The following is a 19,103-nucleotide window of genomic DNA, read 5'->3' on the forward strand; positions in this document are numbered from 1 at the left end:
ATTGTTTTTGTAGGCACAATCCTTCATGATGGTTATGGTATCTTATTGTTGTCAATGGTTCAAAGGAAGTTGTACTTGGAGACATTTAAATTAGTAATGATGCTATAATTCATGATAACTTCTGCTGAAATCTGACATTCTTGATTTTGATAGAGTTATAATTTTGATCAGTTTGTGGCCACTTATTTTTCTTGATGAAATAAAAACATGGTCCTCCATCAGTATCCAGTTCATATGTAACTTCTTCAAGTCTGCTTTGGAAGGTCTGTTTATAACTGTATCCATTTATTTTTGCGTAAATATAAATCTGTCATGCTGATCTCCATGGCGGAGTGGTAGTGTCCTTTCCTAAAGCCAGAATGGAACTCACTAAGACCCCCTTTGCATTCCAACTCTCAACCGAAAGCTGCTCAAACAGGTTATTAAGACAACTAAGTAAACATAGTGCGAAAGCCAGTAGGCTCACACACATCCTTCTCCCCTGTCCTCAGTAGATCTAAATTGGCCTTCTTCAAGTTACTCGGCAGGCATCCCTCCTATAGTATCCTGTTAAATACTGCCAAGACCTGCTGCAATGGCATAATCTCTACAGTTGCTTCAACTGCCTCATTTGCTATGCTATCCAGACTTGGACGTTTCTTTACTGATAATCTCCTCACCGCCTGAAAAAGACCCTCCAAGGAGAACAGAGGTATATCCACTACAATAACTTCCCTTCTGCTTTGGGAGTGTTGTCTTGGGAAAAAATCTCTATACATTTTCACCATTTTTTTTTGATAACATGGGTAGCATGCTTCCAAAACTTACCAGTAATGATTTTGAAGGCCTACCCCAAATATCCTACTCTGAACTGATTACACATTTCCTTTCATTTTACTAACTTACTCATAAAAATAGTCTTTCTTTTCTCTCTTAACTGTCTCATACATTGCAGGACCTCCTCCTCATTTGCCCTCCTCCTAGCTTTTTGCAACTTTCTGTGGGCCTTCATACATTCACCTCTAGCCACAGTGTCCACCAATACACCCTCCTCTTGATCTGTTTTCTACTTACAAAAGATTCTGTTATTCTCTTAGCCAATACTTCAGTTAGATACTCAACGCCAGAGTAATACTCTGGCCAGAGTATACTCAAGTCATCCAGGTGACCAAGATGCTTACTAATTTTGCCCCTGAATTTACACAGGTCTGTCTCTGAAATTATCTTACCCTCACATACACTCATCCTATGTACCTGAGTGACATCAGTCTTGAAGAGGATAGCCTTATGATCGCTTAAACTCTCTTCGCCAAGTACTCCTCAACTAGACCTCTGTGCCAACCCTGGCGAGACAAACGTAACATCTAATCAACATCTTAATGAGAGGCAATACTCCTGTTTGTGTTTAGTTGCAAGCGACTAACCATCCCTTAACTTACACTGGGCACTACCCATCCATTGGCCCATAACCATAACTCCACACTTTAGACATTTAGTCTAAACTGTTTTAAGTGTTCTACACCAAAAGTGTATTTATTTATTATTAATCTATTTCTTACCGGCCGCCGTGGCATGAGTGATACCATCTCGGCTTTTCATCCGTAGGTCCTGTGTTCGAATCTCAGTCAGGCATGGCATTTTCACACATGCTTCAAATCATTCATCTCATCCTCCGAAGCAATACCTAGCAGTGGTCCCGGAGGTAAAAAAAAAAAAATCTGTTTCTTGGTGTATATTGCAAATATAAAGCACAAATGATTGGAATTGGTGTTTTGTATCACTTAGAAAGTAATGGGAAGGCATAAATTATCATTTTGTTATTTTGTCCAGAAGATTATTTTTTAATCTCTTTTCTTTATAATTTCTTTCCACTGCTATTTACTCTAATCATTCCATTAAATCAAAGATGACATGACTTCTGTTTTTTTCATCATCTATTTCTCTTAAGTATGAGAAATGTATAACCTTTACCTCCCTTCAAGAGGCTTTTCTTCCCTTCAGGAGGCTAATGTCTAATTTTACTTTATCTGGTCTTAATTATCCAATTATTGTAAGGTGTCCGTATGACCATAAAATATATATTAATTTTTGTAAATTATGTTTTTGAGATATGGTTTTTAACTGTTAACTTCAGCTATAAAAATACTAAATTATAAAATTTCTCATGGTACAATTCATTGCTTTTGTTTTGTAAATTTTAGCGTGTTACTGTTATGGAAGTACTTCGATAAATTGAGAGTGATTTTCACTGTTGTTAAACAAGTGAAACATTTTAAAACAAAACAGTGGGTTATTGATCCAATTAATATTACATTCAGTTGTCAGTATCTTTATATTCGAATAATATTACAAAAATTAAAAATTTTTTTTAAAGCTTGCTGTATACTTCTTAGCCATACTTTAATCAAATTATCATACATTGCATGAGTTTAATTAGTAGGTTAATTTGGATTTCAAAGCTAACACCATGTACTGAAATTTCTAATATATTTATAAAATATCAAACAAATTTTCAATCAAACATTTTACTTTACAAAGTAAGAAAATAGTGAAGTTTTTCATTATTGAAATACAATTGCCAATTAACAAAACTTTTTTTGTTGCCTATATACATTTTACAAATTTACCTCCGTATGGGGGGATGTTTGCAAAGGTAATGGTGGAATATTGTATTATCACCCAACCTTTCTAACAATGTAAAATTTCATCAACTGGCAATGTCAGGAAGTATGTTAAATTAAGGATGCAAGATTTGAGGACAAATATGAAAAAAATGAAAAACCATTGTGAGTTAAAATAAAGCAAGTAAAAATGTTTGAATCACTAAAACATTCTCTTCTGATTTAAGGATCACTCAGATCTTCATCTCATTTTCAGATTTGTGAGTATTAGTATGCATTCATTTTACTAAAAATTTGTATTTGATTAAAAAATGTAATTTTTTTCAAATTTGTCCACTGGTAAGTAAATGAAAATAGGAAGTATTAAAAATAATTGTTTATAAGAAGTAATTAATTAAATATGATATAATATGTATTGAGTAAATTTGAAGTTTTTCTTAACTTTAAGGTGGAAATCTTTTTTATCCCCCTACTTAGCACCAATGTAATCTACCTCCGCCTTCCGGAATGCTGAAAGGGATTTTTTTTTATTCTTATTTCATAAAAAAAAAGGATAGAAAGAAAAAAGAATAGAGATTTCACTAAAATAACACCATTAGTTTTAGAAATCTAGTATAATTGTGTAGTAGGTTTGGCTACTTGTTTAAGTAAATTACAGGGTTAATTTTTTGGTTATTTACATTTTTCTTTGTAAGAGTTATTTTTACTCAATAATATTATTTTTTTTATTATGTTTATACAGTTTTTGTTACAGAAGTTGTATTTTACATACTTGAATGTTAGAGCAAGGTTAAACCTCTAAAATATCTATGTAAGCTCAGACAAGTTTGCAGAATTGTCAAATAATCAGCAGAAGTCATCATAATATACTTATGAAACTTTAAGTAACATGCTCCTCACCTTCTGTTTGTAAAATTAAATACTTTCTGTTGTAATGTTTGAAAAATATATTTCATTAATTTTTATTATTTTTTGTTATTAATTTTACTGGTAGTTTAAATGTTGCAATTTTATTTTAGAAATACCTTACGCAATGAGAATTATATTCTTGTTTTTATCTTTTATTAGTCAATAACATGGGTGTGAATCATTTGAGTAATGCTCTAAAAATGGATTTAAAAAAATGGTTTTATTGAGTACTTATCAATATTTATTTATATTTAATCAGTTTGCATGAAAGTTATTGTGTGTGTGTGTGTGTGTGCGCGCGCGCGCGCGTGTTCAGATTCACATCTTAATTACTTAGAAATTTATCTTTTAAATTTAATTTTGATGTCATTTAAGTTTCTTTATGATTACACATTTTTTAATATTGTAATTCTTAAAAAAATTGAAAAATGCCATTGCAATTTAAACTTGATGAAATAATCAGTTTTATTTTCCAAAATGAAAACTAAGTTTGAATCTGATTCATAATATCTAACACCTAATTGTAAAGAATTATAACAGGTCAATGTGTCCATTAGTTTTATTTAATCTAAATAATTCCCCTTTGAATGTAGCAGTATTTTAACATAGAAATGTTTTTCTTTATGTTTATTGTGTAGTTTAGATTTTTTTTTGTTTCATTATTAATTTTATCCTTATTGTAAAAAGTTCATTTAAGTCGGCAGTCTTTATAAATTCAGTTTAGAATGAAAATCATAATAAATTTTGCTTTTACTTTTCTGTAAACCTTATAACTTAAAAATATAAAAATATTATTTTCTATCATTTTGTTCATTGATTTTTTTTTTACTGGAACATTGAACCTTTTTTCATTTGATGACAATTTTGATGCTATTGTCCACATTACTTTCTGTACTGAATTAATCTTCTGAATTCATATTATTACTACAAATATTTTAATATTTTCCTTAACTATTTGTTTTATAAGTTCTGGTCTTAGTTTCCCTACTGTTTTACTCTCTACTCACCAGTCCATCACCAAATTAACTAAACCTGGCTCTGGAAAAGCTGTTCTTTCCATTTGGATCCCAGAAAGTCTTGCTGCAAGAAGCCGAGTTTCATGTGGGAGATTAGTTTGTATTGTGTGCTGCAACATATAGAGCTTTATAAGAGATTTCACTAACTTCTTGAGAAAATCCTGACTCCATAGTTATCTGATTGGCATTAGAGTGAGATAACCGTTCAGTGCAGCAATGTTCAAGACTGCAAAAAAAAAAGGCAGAGTGGCCACACATGATTCTCATTTATTACAGTTCGAGACAAAAATATCAAGAAGATTTCTGAAAGCGGCAAGATTGTCAACCGCTTTCTTTTCATTTCTAGTGTTGATGTTATCTGATCTTAGACAATACGCTAAAAATTTTAATCTTTTTAAAGATATAGCTCCTCTGAAAATTTACACACCACTTCCCTCCGTGTCCAAAAACTCTGAAATGTTTAATTTAGTAGCACGCAGTGTGCCAGCTATGTAAAGTAGGCCAAAATAGGCCTTTTATTTCATCATTAGCAGTTGGTCTCACCATGTTTGGATCACTCCTGTAATTTTGTCTAATAGATTCTATGTAAATGATTGTTGATTCAATGACTAATTCAATTAGAGGTTCATTGAAAAATAATTCTCATGACTCTTACAGTGCATTTACATTCATTGCATTCTGAACATTTCCAGGAAGATGTAAGGACACTAGGTTGTGACTTCTAGTTTGTGTATTTTGGGGGAATAAATTTTTCTTCCATTTGGTTTTCCTGTCCCTACTTAAATAGTGCAGTGATGGTAGCATACCTGAATCTAAGTCTGCAATGTTGGTGTCTGGTGGTAAAGGAGTCTGATGACTGGCAGCAGCGGCTTTAGATGGTGATTCTTCACTTTCATTCTCTTCACTAAATTCATTTTTGCTATCATGATTACTAAATAACTCGAAATTATGATCTGCATCGAAATCATTCAGTTCACTGTCATCATCACATAAAATTCTATCAGTTTCGCTTGTAGAAACCACCTTCTACAAGCATGTTCCATTATATTTTTAAAATTGTTCAAAAACTCAAATTAAAAGTTATTAGTAAGTAAAAAAGAATTAAAATATGATAAAAGTAAATGCAATAAAAACATTTACACAAAACAAAATTCACAGTAGCAAAAAATAGTAACAAGAACGTTTGGGCTGGATCTGATAGGGCCACATAAAGTTCAGGACTCTACTGGGTGCAGACTGACAATAAAACAAACCTGTTTGTGACACTGACACAACCACTAGGATGTTACAGAAAGGTATATGAATCCACTAATCAAACCTATAACTTTTTATTGAAAATGACATAAAAATGTAAATAACTGGGTCTGACGCCAGTTCTTTATGTAGAACTGCAAAAATAATTTTAAAAAAATTGTACTCTGAGTGAATAAATACAAAAAAGAATACTCTTCATTGAGCTGAGATATTATTAAAGTAATATTGCATATTTTTAACTTGATTTTACATATAATGTTGAAGACCATATTCTTTATCTAACTGACCAATTTTGAGGATAATTTTTTGTCTTGTTGAAGTTTTCCAGTGGATTTGTAGTTTTTTCAATAACTTTAATGGATTTCTTAAATGAAAAATTACATTGTTTCAGAATTCATGTTAAATAATTTTTTATAATTTTCTTAATTATCGTATGTATTTTAACAGTGGTTAAAAAAAAGTATATATTATTTATTATGCTTTTAATTGGAAAATATTCTGATCATAAGCAAATCCACAATCAGCATTTTATTGTTTTTCTGATGATAAATTTCATTTCTTCTAATTTAAATCACTTTCAGTTCATCAGTTAGTTTCATGTCATTGCTCAGTATTACTTATTATATGTTACGTGACATTGTAATCATTAATAATTAAATGCCGACAGAATTCATCTATCACATTCAAACACCATTTAAATCTTACAATTTTTTAGTCAGTGATGTAAATTACAATTTGTATATACTCATAGCTTTGAATATTGATATGCTTGTATACCATCCATTTTTTAACTCATTATTTTCAGTTCTTCATATCCTAGATGTAACTTTTTTATTGAACCATCATGTTTTAAGGAGTGAGTTTTAATTGACGTTCTTGTCTGGAATCCTACATGCTTTTCTTTCACTTTATCAACTTTTCCTTCACTCTTACTCAAGCTCATATTTAATTGTTCTTAAATTAGCAGCTTTAATTGTTAATGCTATTTTATTGCCTAAATTTTTACCTGTATAAAATAAATTACATTTTTGTAATTCAATATTAATTTTTTTTTTGTTTTTTTTTGAAAATTGTTATTAATTGTATGTAAATGTTTTATTAATTTATTTTAAAATGTAAAATCACGATTAATTAAAAAATATTCCATTTTTATAGATTGTCTGTGGTATATCAGCACTTGTTATGGGCACAGTTGCATTCATACAGGAAAGAGGGAAATTAAATCTCGGTCTTGGTATGCCTGCAGGAATTTTAACAGTGACAGCAGCAGGTAAAATTAATTTTATTTTCATTAATATATATTGACTTTAATAAATAGTGAAAATTGTTTATTACGATTTTAAATGACTTAATTATCTGTTTAATTTAACTAGTATCTTACGATTGAAATGTTCCAAAATAAATTAAAAATTTACACTTTAAACTGATTATTGTTCTGATTTTTTGTTGATGTACTTTCATAGTGTGAACACAGTAAATGCTATAATGTTTATTCTGTGAAAGATCATTATTGTTTTTTTTGAGTTTTGAATTCTGTAAATTATACTATTATAATTGAAAAAAAAATTATGGATGTTTCTGATGTTCCCAATAAAAGCACTTTTAACAAGAAATATTGTAAGTGTTCTTAGATAAATTTTTAATTTATCTACTTATTAAATTGCAAGGATTCATTTTAATCAATTATTAGTCTAAGTAATTACACTGATCAACAATGATTTTGTTAAATGAGACTGAATAACTGATTGTTAGTATTTTTCACACTGATTTCAAATATGATATCAGAATTCTTCTTTCAGGCTTAATTTTTTTGTATCTGTCATTCTTATTTTCAGGTAGCATCATGTATGAACTCCATAAGCAAAGCATTTTGTGAGCGTATTTTATTATATTATTTATCCACTAAATATTCTTTGTTTACTTATTACAGTCCCTTAATTGTTGTCATATGGATTTGTTGGACATTAGTCATCATGTTATTTTCATATTGCTCTAAACATATAACCCACTCATTAGTTATTTCTGTTATTATATTTATTTATAAACTGTTGTGTAGATTTGTGAAATAATTTTATTCTCATTCAAGTGCAAGTTCTCATGTGTAACATTCAGTTTTGTAGCTAGCTTTCGTATGTGTGGGTATTTGTTGTTTAGTAAAGTGAGTATGTTTATTAAATTAGTGTGTTCATAAATGTTTTTTTAAAAATAATATTAGTTATTGTAATTACTAACAATGCCTCACAGTTGCATTAATCATCTAAACAATTCCTGCTTCATCTGTGGTGAGGTAACGTTAGTCTCAGAAAAAAATATAACTCCACTGATAAAAAAGTAATATGAACTGTATTTCAGATGTAAATTAGGTGATCAGACAAATCTTGGGCTCCTCATATTTACTGTGCTTCTTGTGTAACATTGTTAATTAGTTGGCTAAATGGATCTCATCACATGCCATTTGCAGTTCCAGTGGTTTGGAGAGAACTGAAGGATCACACCAAAGACTGTTATTTTTGTGTAATAAAGATATCTGGGCTAACAGCTAAAACTAGATCTACTATTAAATACCCTAATATTCCCTCTGCCATGCGACCAATACCACATAGCCAAGAGCATCTAATTCAAATACCACCAGAAACATGGAATTTAGATGATTGTGAAAATGTCGAATCTTGTGGTGACTTATCAGCGATGAAGAAAAATATCCAAACTTTTTAGAAAATAGATTATCTGAACCCCATTAATTAATCAGTCAGAATTAAATGATCTGGTCCGTGATCTAAATTTATCAAAGAATCAGAAATACTGGCATCAAAATAGTACTTTAAAATACAACATTAAAATAGTACTTTCCGTGTCAGGGTGTCAAAAATTACTAGACTGAATGACTTTGATAAAGATGTAATTAGGGGAGTTAATGAATAATGCAAAAGAAAGAATTCTCAACTGCAAAAAAATACAGAATTTGAACATTTCTTCTCTCAGTAGAAAAACTTAGTATACTGTTATGATGTGGACTCTTATCTCGAAGCTTTGGGACATATGCACTATCCTAATGAATGGCAACTTTTTATTGACTTGTCAAAGCTTAGTTTGAAAGCTGTTCTACTTCACATTGAAAATAAATATCCATCAATATCATTCTCATATGCTGTTCACATGAAAGGGTCTTATGAAAGTATGAAACTTGCATTGAGCAGAATTTAATATGAGAAATATTTATGACATATTTGTGGAGATCTGAAAGTAATAGCGATTTTACTTGGACTGCAACCTGGATACACTAAGTTCTGTAGCTTTTTGTGCAAGTAGGACAGCAGGGATAGGAAAAACCATTACATAAAAGAACATTGGCCAAATAGAGAGGAACTGACTGTAGGAGAGAAGAATGTTGTTAGTCAGACATTTGTAAAATCAGAAAAAGTTTATATTTCACCACTAAACATTAAGCTAGGTTTATTCAAAAATTTTGTAAAGCAATTGATCGTAATGGTGCAGGGTTTCAGTTTCTAAAAAATAAATTCCATAATATAAGCGATGCCAAAATAAAGGAAGATATATTTGTTGGTCCACAAATAATAAAATTAATGAGTGATTCGGTGTTTGAAGAATGTATGATTAACTTTGAGGCCGCTGCGTGGAAATCATTTTAAAAGGTGTAAACAACTTCCTTGGAAACCAAGGCCAGTAACTACAGAGAACTTGTTAGTAAACTCCTTCAAAACTACAAAGAACTTTGATGTAACATGTCATTAAAAATTCATTTCTTACATTCACATTTGGATTTTCCCTTAAAATCTTGGTGCTGTCAGTGATGAACATGGAGAATGCTTTCACCAGGAGATATTTTTGGGTTCTAATGCAGAATGGATTAACATTATAGAAAAAATGTATTAACATATATGAAATTAGCATAAAAATACTATAAGTATCAGTCATTCACTCTCATTTAACATTAATTTTGTTATTAGTTGTATTAATTAGTCATCACAATTATCAAATTTAATTACATAGTAATTTATTTATTTAAAACATTAATATGAAACAGCTTTTATTTATGGAAGTTTTATTAAAAACATTCAAATGTTCCAATAAAAACATTCCTTATCCTTTTGTTAATGCTTAAAAATGATTTTTTTTTAGTTAGTTTCATTAGGAAACCAAACTTGTACAAAAGTATTTTTTTTGCAGTTAAGAATTCTTTCTTTGGCAATATTCATTAACTCCCCTAATTACATCTTTATCAAAATCATTCAGTCTAGTAATTTTTGACATCCAAACCCTATTTTTACAGAATTAAAATGAAACTCCAAAAAATTCCATAATTAATGTTTGTGCTTCTTTTCAAATATTGTCATTGTTAGTTCACTAATATTTCCAGCCTTGGCATAGAATTTTGTTTTCTGATTAAAGGTAGTCTCATTGCTAGTCTCATATGTTAATAAGCATATTAAAAAGTGAAATAAACAGATAAAAGAATGAAATATAAACATTTATTACATGTAGTTAAACACAGAGTACACTAAGCATTCCATAATTTTCTGACTATAAAAATATAAACATGGGAACTCATCATTCATAATGATAAATGTGTGTGATCAAAGTGAGGAAGACAAGTAATTGTGTAATAATACATTTTATTTTTATTCTTTGCATAACACCCATAATACCTAAACGAATGAGAGAATACCCAATATTATGTAACAATTCAACAACAAATATCTGCATAAAAAAATTATAATGGGTTACACATAATTTTAGTTCCAGTCATTACAATACCAGTACAGTACATTGTCCGTAACAAAAAAAAATTGTAAAAAAAATTAAAATTACAACTCAGTAAATTATAAAATATTTTTTATGAAATAAACGACAGTAATAATTATTCTTCTGTTCATTTCCCAGCCATTCCAATCGTAAGATTCACAGTAGAAATTTTTAAAATACTTATATGATTTTATTCATAACCTTAGTATGTAATATAACAATTGTCAAAAGTTCATCAATTGAATAAAAAATTAGACATTGCTAACTACATTTAATTTTAACACATTTTCCAAAGCATTTTTATTATCACAATAATACTTTTTTATATGTACAAGGGTCATTCAATATAATTAAAGAAATGAATGCCTGGAGAAAAATGATTATATATCATTGAAGCTAATGCTACTTTTCAATATATTCCATGACTACATTTAAGCACTTTTACCATCTTTCTGTGAACTTTCTTATGCTAGTAGTTTAAGAATTGTTTAACTTTGTTTCTGAACCACTCTTATATAGATTCTTGATCTGCCCATTTTTCCCAAGTAAAAATTCTTTAAGAAGACCAAAGAAAAAAGTTGACAATGGTTGAAGGACTTTCTGATCACGCGGCTAAAGATACCTTCCCGGAAAGTCCTACAACTGTGGGTTACTTCTGATTCATGGCTTACACACAACTTAATTAAAAATATTTATCACTTTCTTTAGATATAATATTTTTTCGTTTATTTAATTCAGTGATTCTAATTAAAAATTTAATTCAGTATTTTAATTTAGTGATTCTAACCGTATTTAATTCGCGCGCGTATGGTGGTACTAGCAGCAATGGTCAGCACTAACTAAACTAATGTAATTTTACAACATATATACATCCTGACCCCCATAGGGGAAGACACCCTCCATGTGGTAGTTTTGATCACATGCCACCCCCTCTGTTCCTAGCCCTTATGGGTTTTACCAGAGGTCATCTTCAAAATCTGGGCAAAAGCATCTCTTCAGCCTTGTTCTTGCATACAACAAATTTCACTTGGCAGACTGGTGTAGCTGTGAGGCTTAACACACCAGGTATTCAATCAGGCGATCGAATTCGAGACCCAGCCAGACTGAGTTACTTTTTTATACTTGAAATATTATTCATTTATTCTAATGCTTACTTTTTTTTTTCCCCTACTCTCTCCGACCGGATATCCATTTAAGTATACTCAGTTGGGGAGAGTGTCCTTTTACTCTAAGGGAGCGTCCCCCGCCCACTGGTTGTACACCCGGCACGGCAGGTTAGCTCCCCCGGTCTCGGATCTTTAATTTAATTTTTTTATTCGCCTGCCTCTAATCCCCTGCCTCGGAGACGGGGTATGGCTACGCCACCTCCCATCCCCTCAGCAGGGAACCGGGTCTTGGTCATTATGCCTTTGCCTCTAATCAGCGGCACCAACCCCACTAAGCGCCGAGGCACCCGCAGGAGCGGCACCGCCAAACAGGACTCGGTCTTTTATTTGTCCCACACTCCCCAGGAGTTCCCCCCCTTCTCAGGAACCCGCACACCACGGCGTACGGGCCATCTACAGAGGGACTGTCCTCCCTACCCTAATTTCACAAACCCCTTCTTCTGTCCTCTTCTACCTTGGTACGTAAGATTTCCCCGGCAAACCTACGGAACCAATCCCAGTTATCGTCACTATAGACCATCCAATTTAAGAGGTTTTCAGGTGTAAGTCCGTTGTCCGAAATTTCTCTTCTATTTGGAGCCCATCTTGGGCATACAAACACAGTGTGTTCCGCATCATCAGTCTCTGGGCAGTACACACATTGTGGGGTAGGTCTTTTTCCAATTCTAAACAGATAATGGCCGAACGAGCCATGCCCCGTCAACAGTTGTGTCGTATAAAAATCTACATTACCTAGTCTATTACTAGTCCACGTATTTATGTTGGGGATTAGTCGCCTGGTCCAATCCCCAACTCTAGAGTGTGTCCATGTATCCTCCCACTCTTGATCAATTAGCCGTTCAACCTCATCTTTGGGCATACCCCTATATCTAAGTGTTCTTCCTTTAATTTGTAAATCAATGGGTATAACCTTCGTTAATATACACAACGCGTCGTATGACACTGTTCTGTATCCCGCGCCTACACGCAGTAAAGCAAGCCTGTGTACTCTTTTTAATCTTGTTTTGTTTCTCTGAATATTCATTGTATCTCCCCATATCGGGGCCGCATATAAAATTGCTGACGTGGTAGCCGCAGTTATCAGTCTCCTTATTACCATTTTCGGTGTACCATGGTTCTGGAAAAGAGTCCTCAATGCCTTAATCAAAGGAGTGACCTTCTTACAAATCATCTCTACGTGTTTGCTAAATCTTAGGCTTTTATCCAAAAGAACCCCTAAATACTTTGCTTCTTTGACCTCCTTAATTCTCTCTCCTCTAATGTTTATATTGAGGTTTCTAATAGGTCTTCTACCTGAAAACACCAAACAACAGGATTTGTTAGGGGATATCTGTAGCATGCTTCCTACCAGCCATTCATCAATTATTCGTAACGCCTGATTTGCTTTATCCTCTAGGTTATTAACTTCTCTGTCTTCCACTAGGATAGCAATGTCATCAGCATATCCAACAACAAAAACCCCCTCGGGATAATCCAATCTAAAAATTTTGTCATAAAAAATATTCCACAGTATAGCCCAAGGACTGATCCTTGTGGAACTCCTCCAAATATCTCAAATGTGGATTTTCCTTCTAAAGTTTTAACCTGAATGAATCTATGGTAAAGGTATTGATTAATCTGGTTGACTAGATAATCACTTATATTCATGGCTTGTAATGCTGCGATAATGGCTTTTCAAGGAACAGATCCAAAAGCATTTTTTATATCCAACATTATAATAAGTGGGATTTTCCTAGTTCTCCACGTGCCGTTTCTACTATTTAATGCCTAGGTCTTAACTTTGTCGATCGCGTTTATCGTAGACCAGCCTTTTCTAAAACCATATTGCTCCTCATGTAACTTTTTCCTATCTTTTTCCTCGATTTCTTCTCTGAGTCGGGTTTCTAGTAGTCTTTCGACTACCTTACCCATGTTATTTATTAGTATGATTGGTCTGTACCCTACTTGTTCTTGATTTGGTCCTATTTTAGGAATGAAAACAGGCTTCTTTCCAACTATTGGGGAAGTTACGGTTTTGTAAGCCATAACTTGCAACATCCACTAATTCCCAGGGTATGATCCTAGCAAGTTCTTTAATGATGACGGCAGGTATGCCATCTGGTCCTGGACTTTTTTTATTTTTTAATTTCATGATGGCTTCCAAAACCTCCTTTTGAGTGAACCTGCCAGCCTGACACTCAGTTACCTTTCTATTGAGATCTTCTATTCTGGGAAATAGCAATTTAACCTGTCGTGCCGACATTTCAGCACTCAATGTCGCACATATCTTCCCAGGCGTTTGGTCACTATCCTGAATGCCTTTCCCCAGGGATCTACGTTAAGCTCTTCACACAACTCCAGCCATTTCTTTGTTTTAGCTTGTTTGATAAGGAAGTTGAGTATTTTCCTAGCTTGTCTGTATTGCTCTATCGCAAGACGACCTTCTTCTTCCGTTCTATTTCTAGCGCGTAATCTCTGAGCTACTCTTTTGTATCGTTGCATGATTCTTCTCTGCTCTTCTATCTCTGCAGACCACCAATAAACCGGGTGGTATTTATTGTTACTCGGCGGTATTTTAGCTACTGCTTACCTGTGATGTCACAACATAACAGTAGTTTAGAATAATTTTTTGGGGTGGGGATGAGATTTGCAAAAACATTTATGGAAGTATTGCTACTTTTTAATTGTTAACAAATGTGCCTAAGAAAAATATGACCTTAATAAGGATGTAGGATTATGTTCTGAAACTAATAAATTGTAATTATATAAACATTCTTAAATTGTTAATCTTTCAATATCCTGATCGAGCCACGAACACACAACAGTATAAATAACTATTAAAAGTATATTAAGTTAGTTTTATTGTGTGATTTCTCTTATTATATTTGTTATCTATAAAAAAAATTCATATCTTAAGCTACACACTTCATTATTATCAACTTTAGATTGGTGGAGTTTTTTGGTGTTTTTAATACTTAACCTTGTTCTGTTTTTTTTATTTTAACTAAACTAAGTATTTAATAAAAATAACTTATCAAATAAATAAGGAATACTTTTAAAAATTAGTTACATTCTTTTATAAAATCATTTTAAAATATTTCTTCTTTTTGAATGAATGTGAAATTTATCAATTTTTTAAATATATTTTCTAATATTGTTTATAGAAAAGTTTACCATATTTTAGTAATGCAGGACTGAAAACTTTTATTTATGATTTTAAACAAGATTTTGTTTATGTTACATAAATAAAAAATAATTTTTTACGTATTTATATGGCAGTACATACATGCCATATTATTTGGCAGGATGCCATTTATTTTGTGCATCTACCAAACACCACAGTACAAAAAATAATTTTATTTAGTCTAATATTTCAAAAAAACATATAATGGTCTTATCTATATGTTTTTTTTGTGATTAAATATAACAATTTCTCTTTTTACCAAATTCCAGCGGCCTAATAGATATTGTGTGGCTACTCATGTTACAAACAAATGCAATTGTTATGCAATTTTGTGTATGTTTCTCTCTCATTCTCTCTCTCCCTCCCATGTATGTGTGTGTGTGTGTGTGTGTGTGTGTGTGTGTGTGTGTGTGTGTGTGTGTGTGTGTGTGTGTGTGTGTGTGTGTGTGTGTGCGTGTGTACATGAGTGCATGTAAGTGCATGCACACATGCCTGTGCCTGTCTGTCTGTTGGTTTAAAAGTTCAGTTATGACTTTTATTGAAAACAAAATTCATACGTATGAAATAATATATCTGTTGTTTAGTTGAAATTCATTGTATTCCTTAATTAGGTAAAGATTATGTACATTTTTACAAATATGTTAAGATAAAACAACCTGCATAGGATTTGCAGTGTCTGAATTTTGTTTATCATGAAAATTTTCAATTTTCACCTGAATAAATATAAAAATTAAATTAATCATGCAGATTTAATTTTGGAAGTGATGTGAAGTTATAATGAATTATGATGTAATCTTTACTAGCATTCTTATTTATTTATCTATAGTGACTGAGAGGGATTTAGGGCCCATCTACATTAATAAAATGATATATTACTTGAACTTCTCTTTTCCACACTTTTGTTGCATTATCCATGTAATTCTGTAGACAACAGTATTGTTTCACGTGTACAGCACAAAGAGGAGAAAAAAAAGTAAATTGATAAAGGTAATAGGTTGAAGATAAAGAGCAGGGTATTTAAAAACAGGGAGAAGACAGTTCTTCAAAAGAGAATCCGTATATTTTTCTATTTTCATCAAATCAAATATCTTTACATTCCGAGCTGTTATTACATATAAAGAATGTATAGTGTTTATTGCAGTATTTTTTATTTATATATCCTCTTTGCTCTTTAATAATTATTTCAGTTCTTTAGGCATTGAATCTATAGGTATTTTTAGATATTTCTTTAATTTCTTGATTGTGAAACCGCACCTTTAATACAGTATAAATCATCTTCTCTTTGGCAGTGCAGTCCATTTTTCTCTAGGTTTTTCATCACAGTTGCCGACAAATTTTCAGTTGGGTGCAGGTCTGGTGAATTTCCAAGGCAGTCCAAACACGGAATCCCTTTTTGGAACACGAAAAGCTTAACTTTCTTTGACGAGTGGCACTGGGCCAAATCTTGTTGAAAAACAGTGTTTTTTACTCCAAGTAATCTGCAAGTTTTTGAAGTTCTTGTAGAATCTTATTTTTCAATAATGAGATGTACTTTTCACTGTTCATCATCCCAGAGATGAGTACTAAAGTTTTAGGTCCAAAGTTGCTGCAGCATCTCCAAAACATCTTCTTTTAAGGATGCTTCCAACTTGTTTGATATGTGTTGATGAAACCTGCTTATCACCACTTCTTCGCACATGTGACACGCTTACACGCTGAAGTAGAAAAGGACTTTTCTCCAAATTTCAGTATTCCAGTTTTTGTATTTTTTAGCCCAAAGAATCCTTTTCTTTCATGGCATCCATAAGAAGTTGTTTTCTTATAGGCCTTCGTGCCTTGCGATCACTTTCCAGAAGTCTTCTGCGTACAGTTGAATTGTGAATTTTCACACCAGCTGATTCTAAGTGTTTTTGTAACTCAAAAGTATTTTCTGAGAATTACTTTTACTTGTTCTACGTAAAATAGCATCATTTTTTAAGGTAGTTTTATGTTTCCTTCCACTGCAACCTTTTCATACAGGTGAAATTATACTCATCTCAAGATTATTATATAGAAATTATATAATGTAACAGGAAAGTTCATATAAAAATGATTTAATGGCTGGATAACGAACAATAAACTTGTCAGCCAGAGATTGCAACAACTAATGAAATGACTTGTAGGAAAATTTTCACATTTCAGTCATAGCTTCACATTTATTATTTTACTCTGCATCCGGCTATCATAATATGTCCTTGATATATCCTTGATGTTACATGGAATTAAATTATTGTTGTATTATCATCCAGCATTATTATGATGGATATCATCATTGATATTTTAGTTATAATAATTAATACAAATATTATTTTTATTAATTAATAATATTATTTATATATCTGTCTTATTTAATTCATATAGAATGAATAAAAAATACCAGCTAAATTTTACAGCAATATAGCCAGAACAGTATAATTTACCAGTATTTGATAAATAACCGATAAATATATAACTATTTTCTACCTACTCGTATTTTTATTCATTCATTTCAATGTTTATATTTTTATAAAATTCATAAAAGATGATTATTATATTTTTTAAATATGTTTTAATTAATATTTTGAATTAGTATTAATGTTTTATTTTCATTTTATTGTTCCAGCTGTCAGTATTCACACAAGTCGTGGATTTAGTGGATATTCACAGCCGACATGTGTGCCACAACTAAGGTTTCTTGGACCAAATATTCGTGTCGCTATACCGTTAACATTTCTTTGGTTATCTGCTATTATATTACATACAGTACTTATTATAGTGTCAGTTGTATCATTAATTACTACACCAGAAGCGACAATACTTGCAAGTGTATTATTATTTTTAGCATTGCTAAGTCTTCTTGCTGTTGTACTTATTCTTCGTATAGATTGTCTTTATGATCCTGACTGACCAGGTATAGCCTCGGAAATTTCACATCCACCTACTATCAGTGTTGTTGGTATAACTACAGGAATATCTGCTGACAGACCAAGTAGAGTTGCATGGGTTGTGTAATCTACAAAAGACGTTGTTTTATATTTGTAATATATAGATCTTTAAAAATAATTACTACTCTAAAGTTGTTTATTTTCTCATTAGTATGACTTTCTTTTATAACATGTATTATAAGAATTATTATACTTATGCAAAACCTTTTTTTCTTTACTAGTAATAACATTTCATATAATATACAATATCACAGCCCAAAAGCTAAAGAAAGGAGGTAGAGGCAACTGCTGTATACAAAGTTAAATAACAATGAATCAGAACTGATTAATTATTACGGATATATTTTTCATTTCTTTTATTTTAAAACAACTTAAAAAATAAGAAAATTTTAGTTTTCAGTAAAATACACAAAAAAAATATATTACAAATAAAAGAAGAATAAATTAAAATTAAAAGAAAAGTTTTTTAAAATTATAATTTATCAACAGTTAGTTCTTTATAAATTATTTTACATATTTTATTTAAAAGAAAATTTATTAGGATATAATTAAGAAGAAAATAGAATATTAAACAGAATAGAACAAAACTAATCAAAAAAAAAAAAAAAACCATGAACAGCCAACCAACCAAATTATAAATACACTTTGACATTATAAAAGAATTCAAATTTTGCAACTTAAATAAAACTAAGTGATCATAAATAATTAGACAATAAATATCAAGCATTGGATTATAAACTGGAACATGAGTAACAAATATTGCAACATCACCACTAACCTTTTTTCACTGTGCACAAAATATTCCATAAGGGATCTCATGTAAGCAAAACGACTAAATCAAATTAAGCTTTTCATCCCACTATCGCAGAGACCCGCAACAGTCTTTTGATGTATTTCTTCTGTTTGAGTAAACCCTTCATCTCTGACCCCAGGTTTAATTGTCGAGTAGCCTGAATATTGGGCAATCTATGAGTAAGTGGTTTATGGACCATTTTACATTGCATGCCTCACAGTACTGCTGAGAAAAGCTAAATAGATGGGTGTAGGTTAGCGTTGTGTGCTCAGTCCTCAGCTGCGTTAGGATGACTTAGTCTCTTATTTTTTTTTTTGGGATAAAAAGTTTTTCAAAGATGTTCTCTCAGATGCCATGTAACACCGTAGCAGCAGCCAGAACTTATTCCACTGAATACGTAGTTTGACACAGACTGTCTTCGGGAAGTTGCTCTCACATGTTAATTATAATCAGAGGGCATTTCTTGGCAGCCTCATCAGCACATTTGTTCCCGAAG

The 19,103-nt window shown here is 31.5% G+C and overlaps 1 protein-coding gene across 1 annotated transcript in view; it reads left to right on the forward strand.

Annotated features, from left to right (window-relative positions):
* The window catches only part of LOC142330729 (uncharacterized), a 315,974-nt gene extending 298,198 nt beyond the window's left edge, over positions 1-17,776 (forward strand). Inside the window, exons 4-5 of the mRNA XM_075376175.1 lie at positions 6,935-7,049; positions 17,493-17,776. Of these exons, the coding sequence (XP_075232290.1) occupies positions 6,935-7,049; positions 17,493-17,776 (399 nt within the window). The remainder of the gene's footprint in view (positions 1-6,934; positions 7,050-17,492) is intronic.
* The last annotated feature ends 1,327 nt before the right edge of the window (positions 17,777-19,103 follow it).

This window comes from Lycorma delicatula, chromosome 9 (genome assembly GCF_047948215.1).
Source record: "Lycorma delicatula isolate Av1 chromosome 9, ASM4794821v1, whole genome shotgun sequence".
Taxonomy (NCBI): domain Eukaryota; kingdom Metazoa; phylum Arthropoda; class Insecta; order Hemiptera; family Fulgoridae; genus Lycorma; species Lycorma delicatula.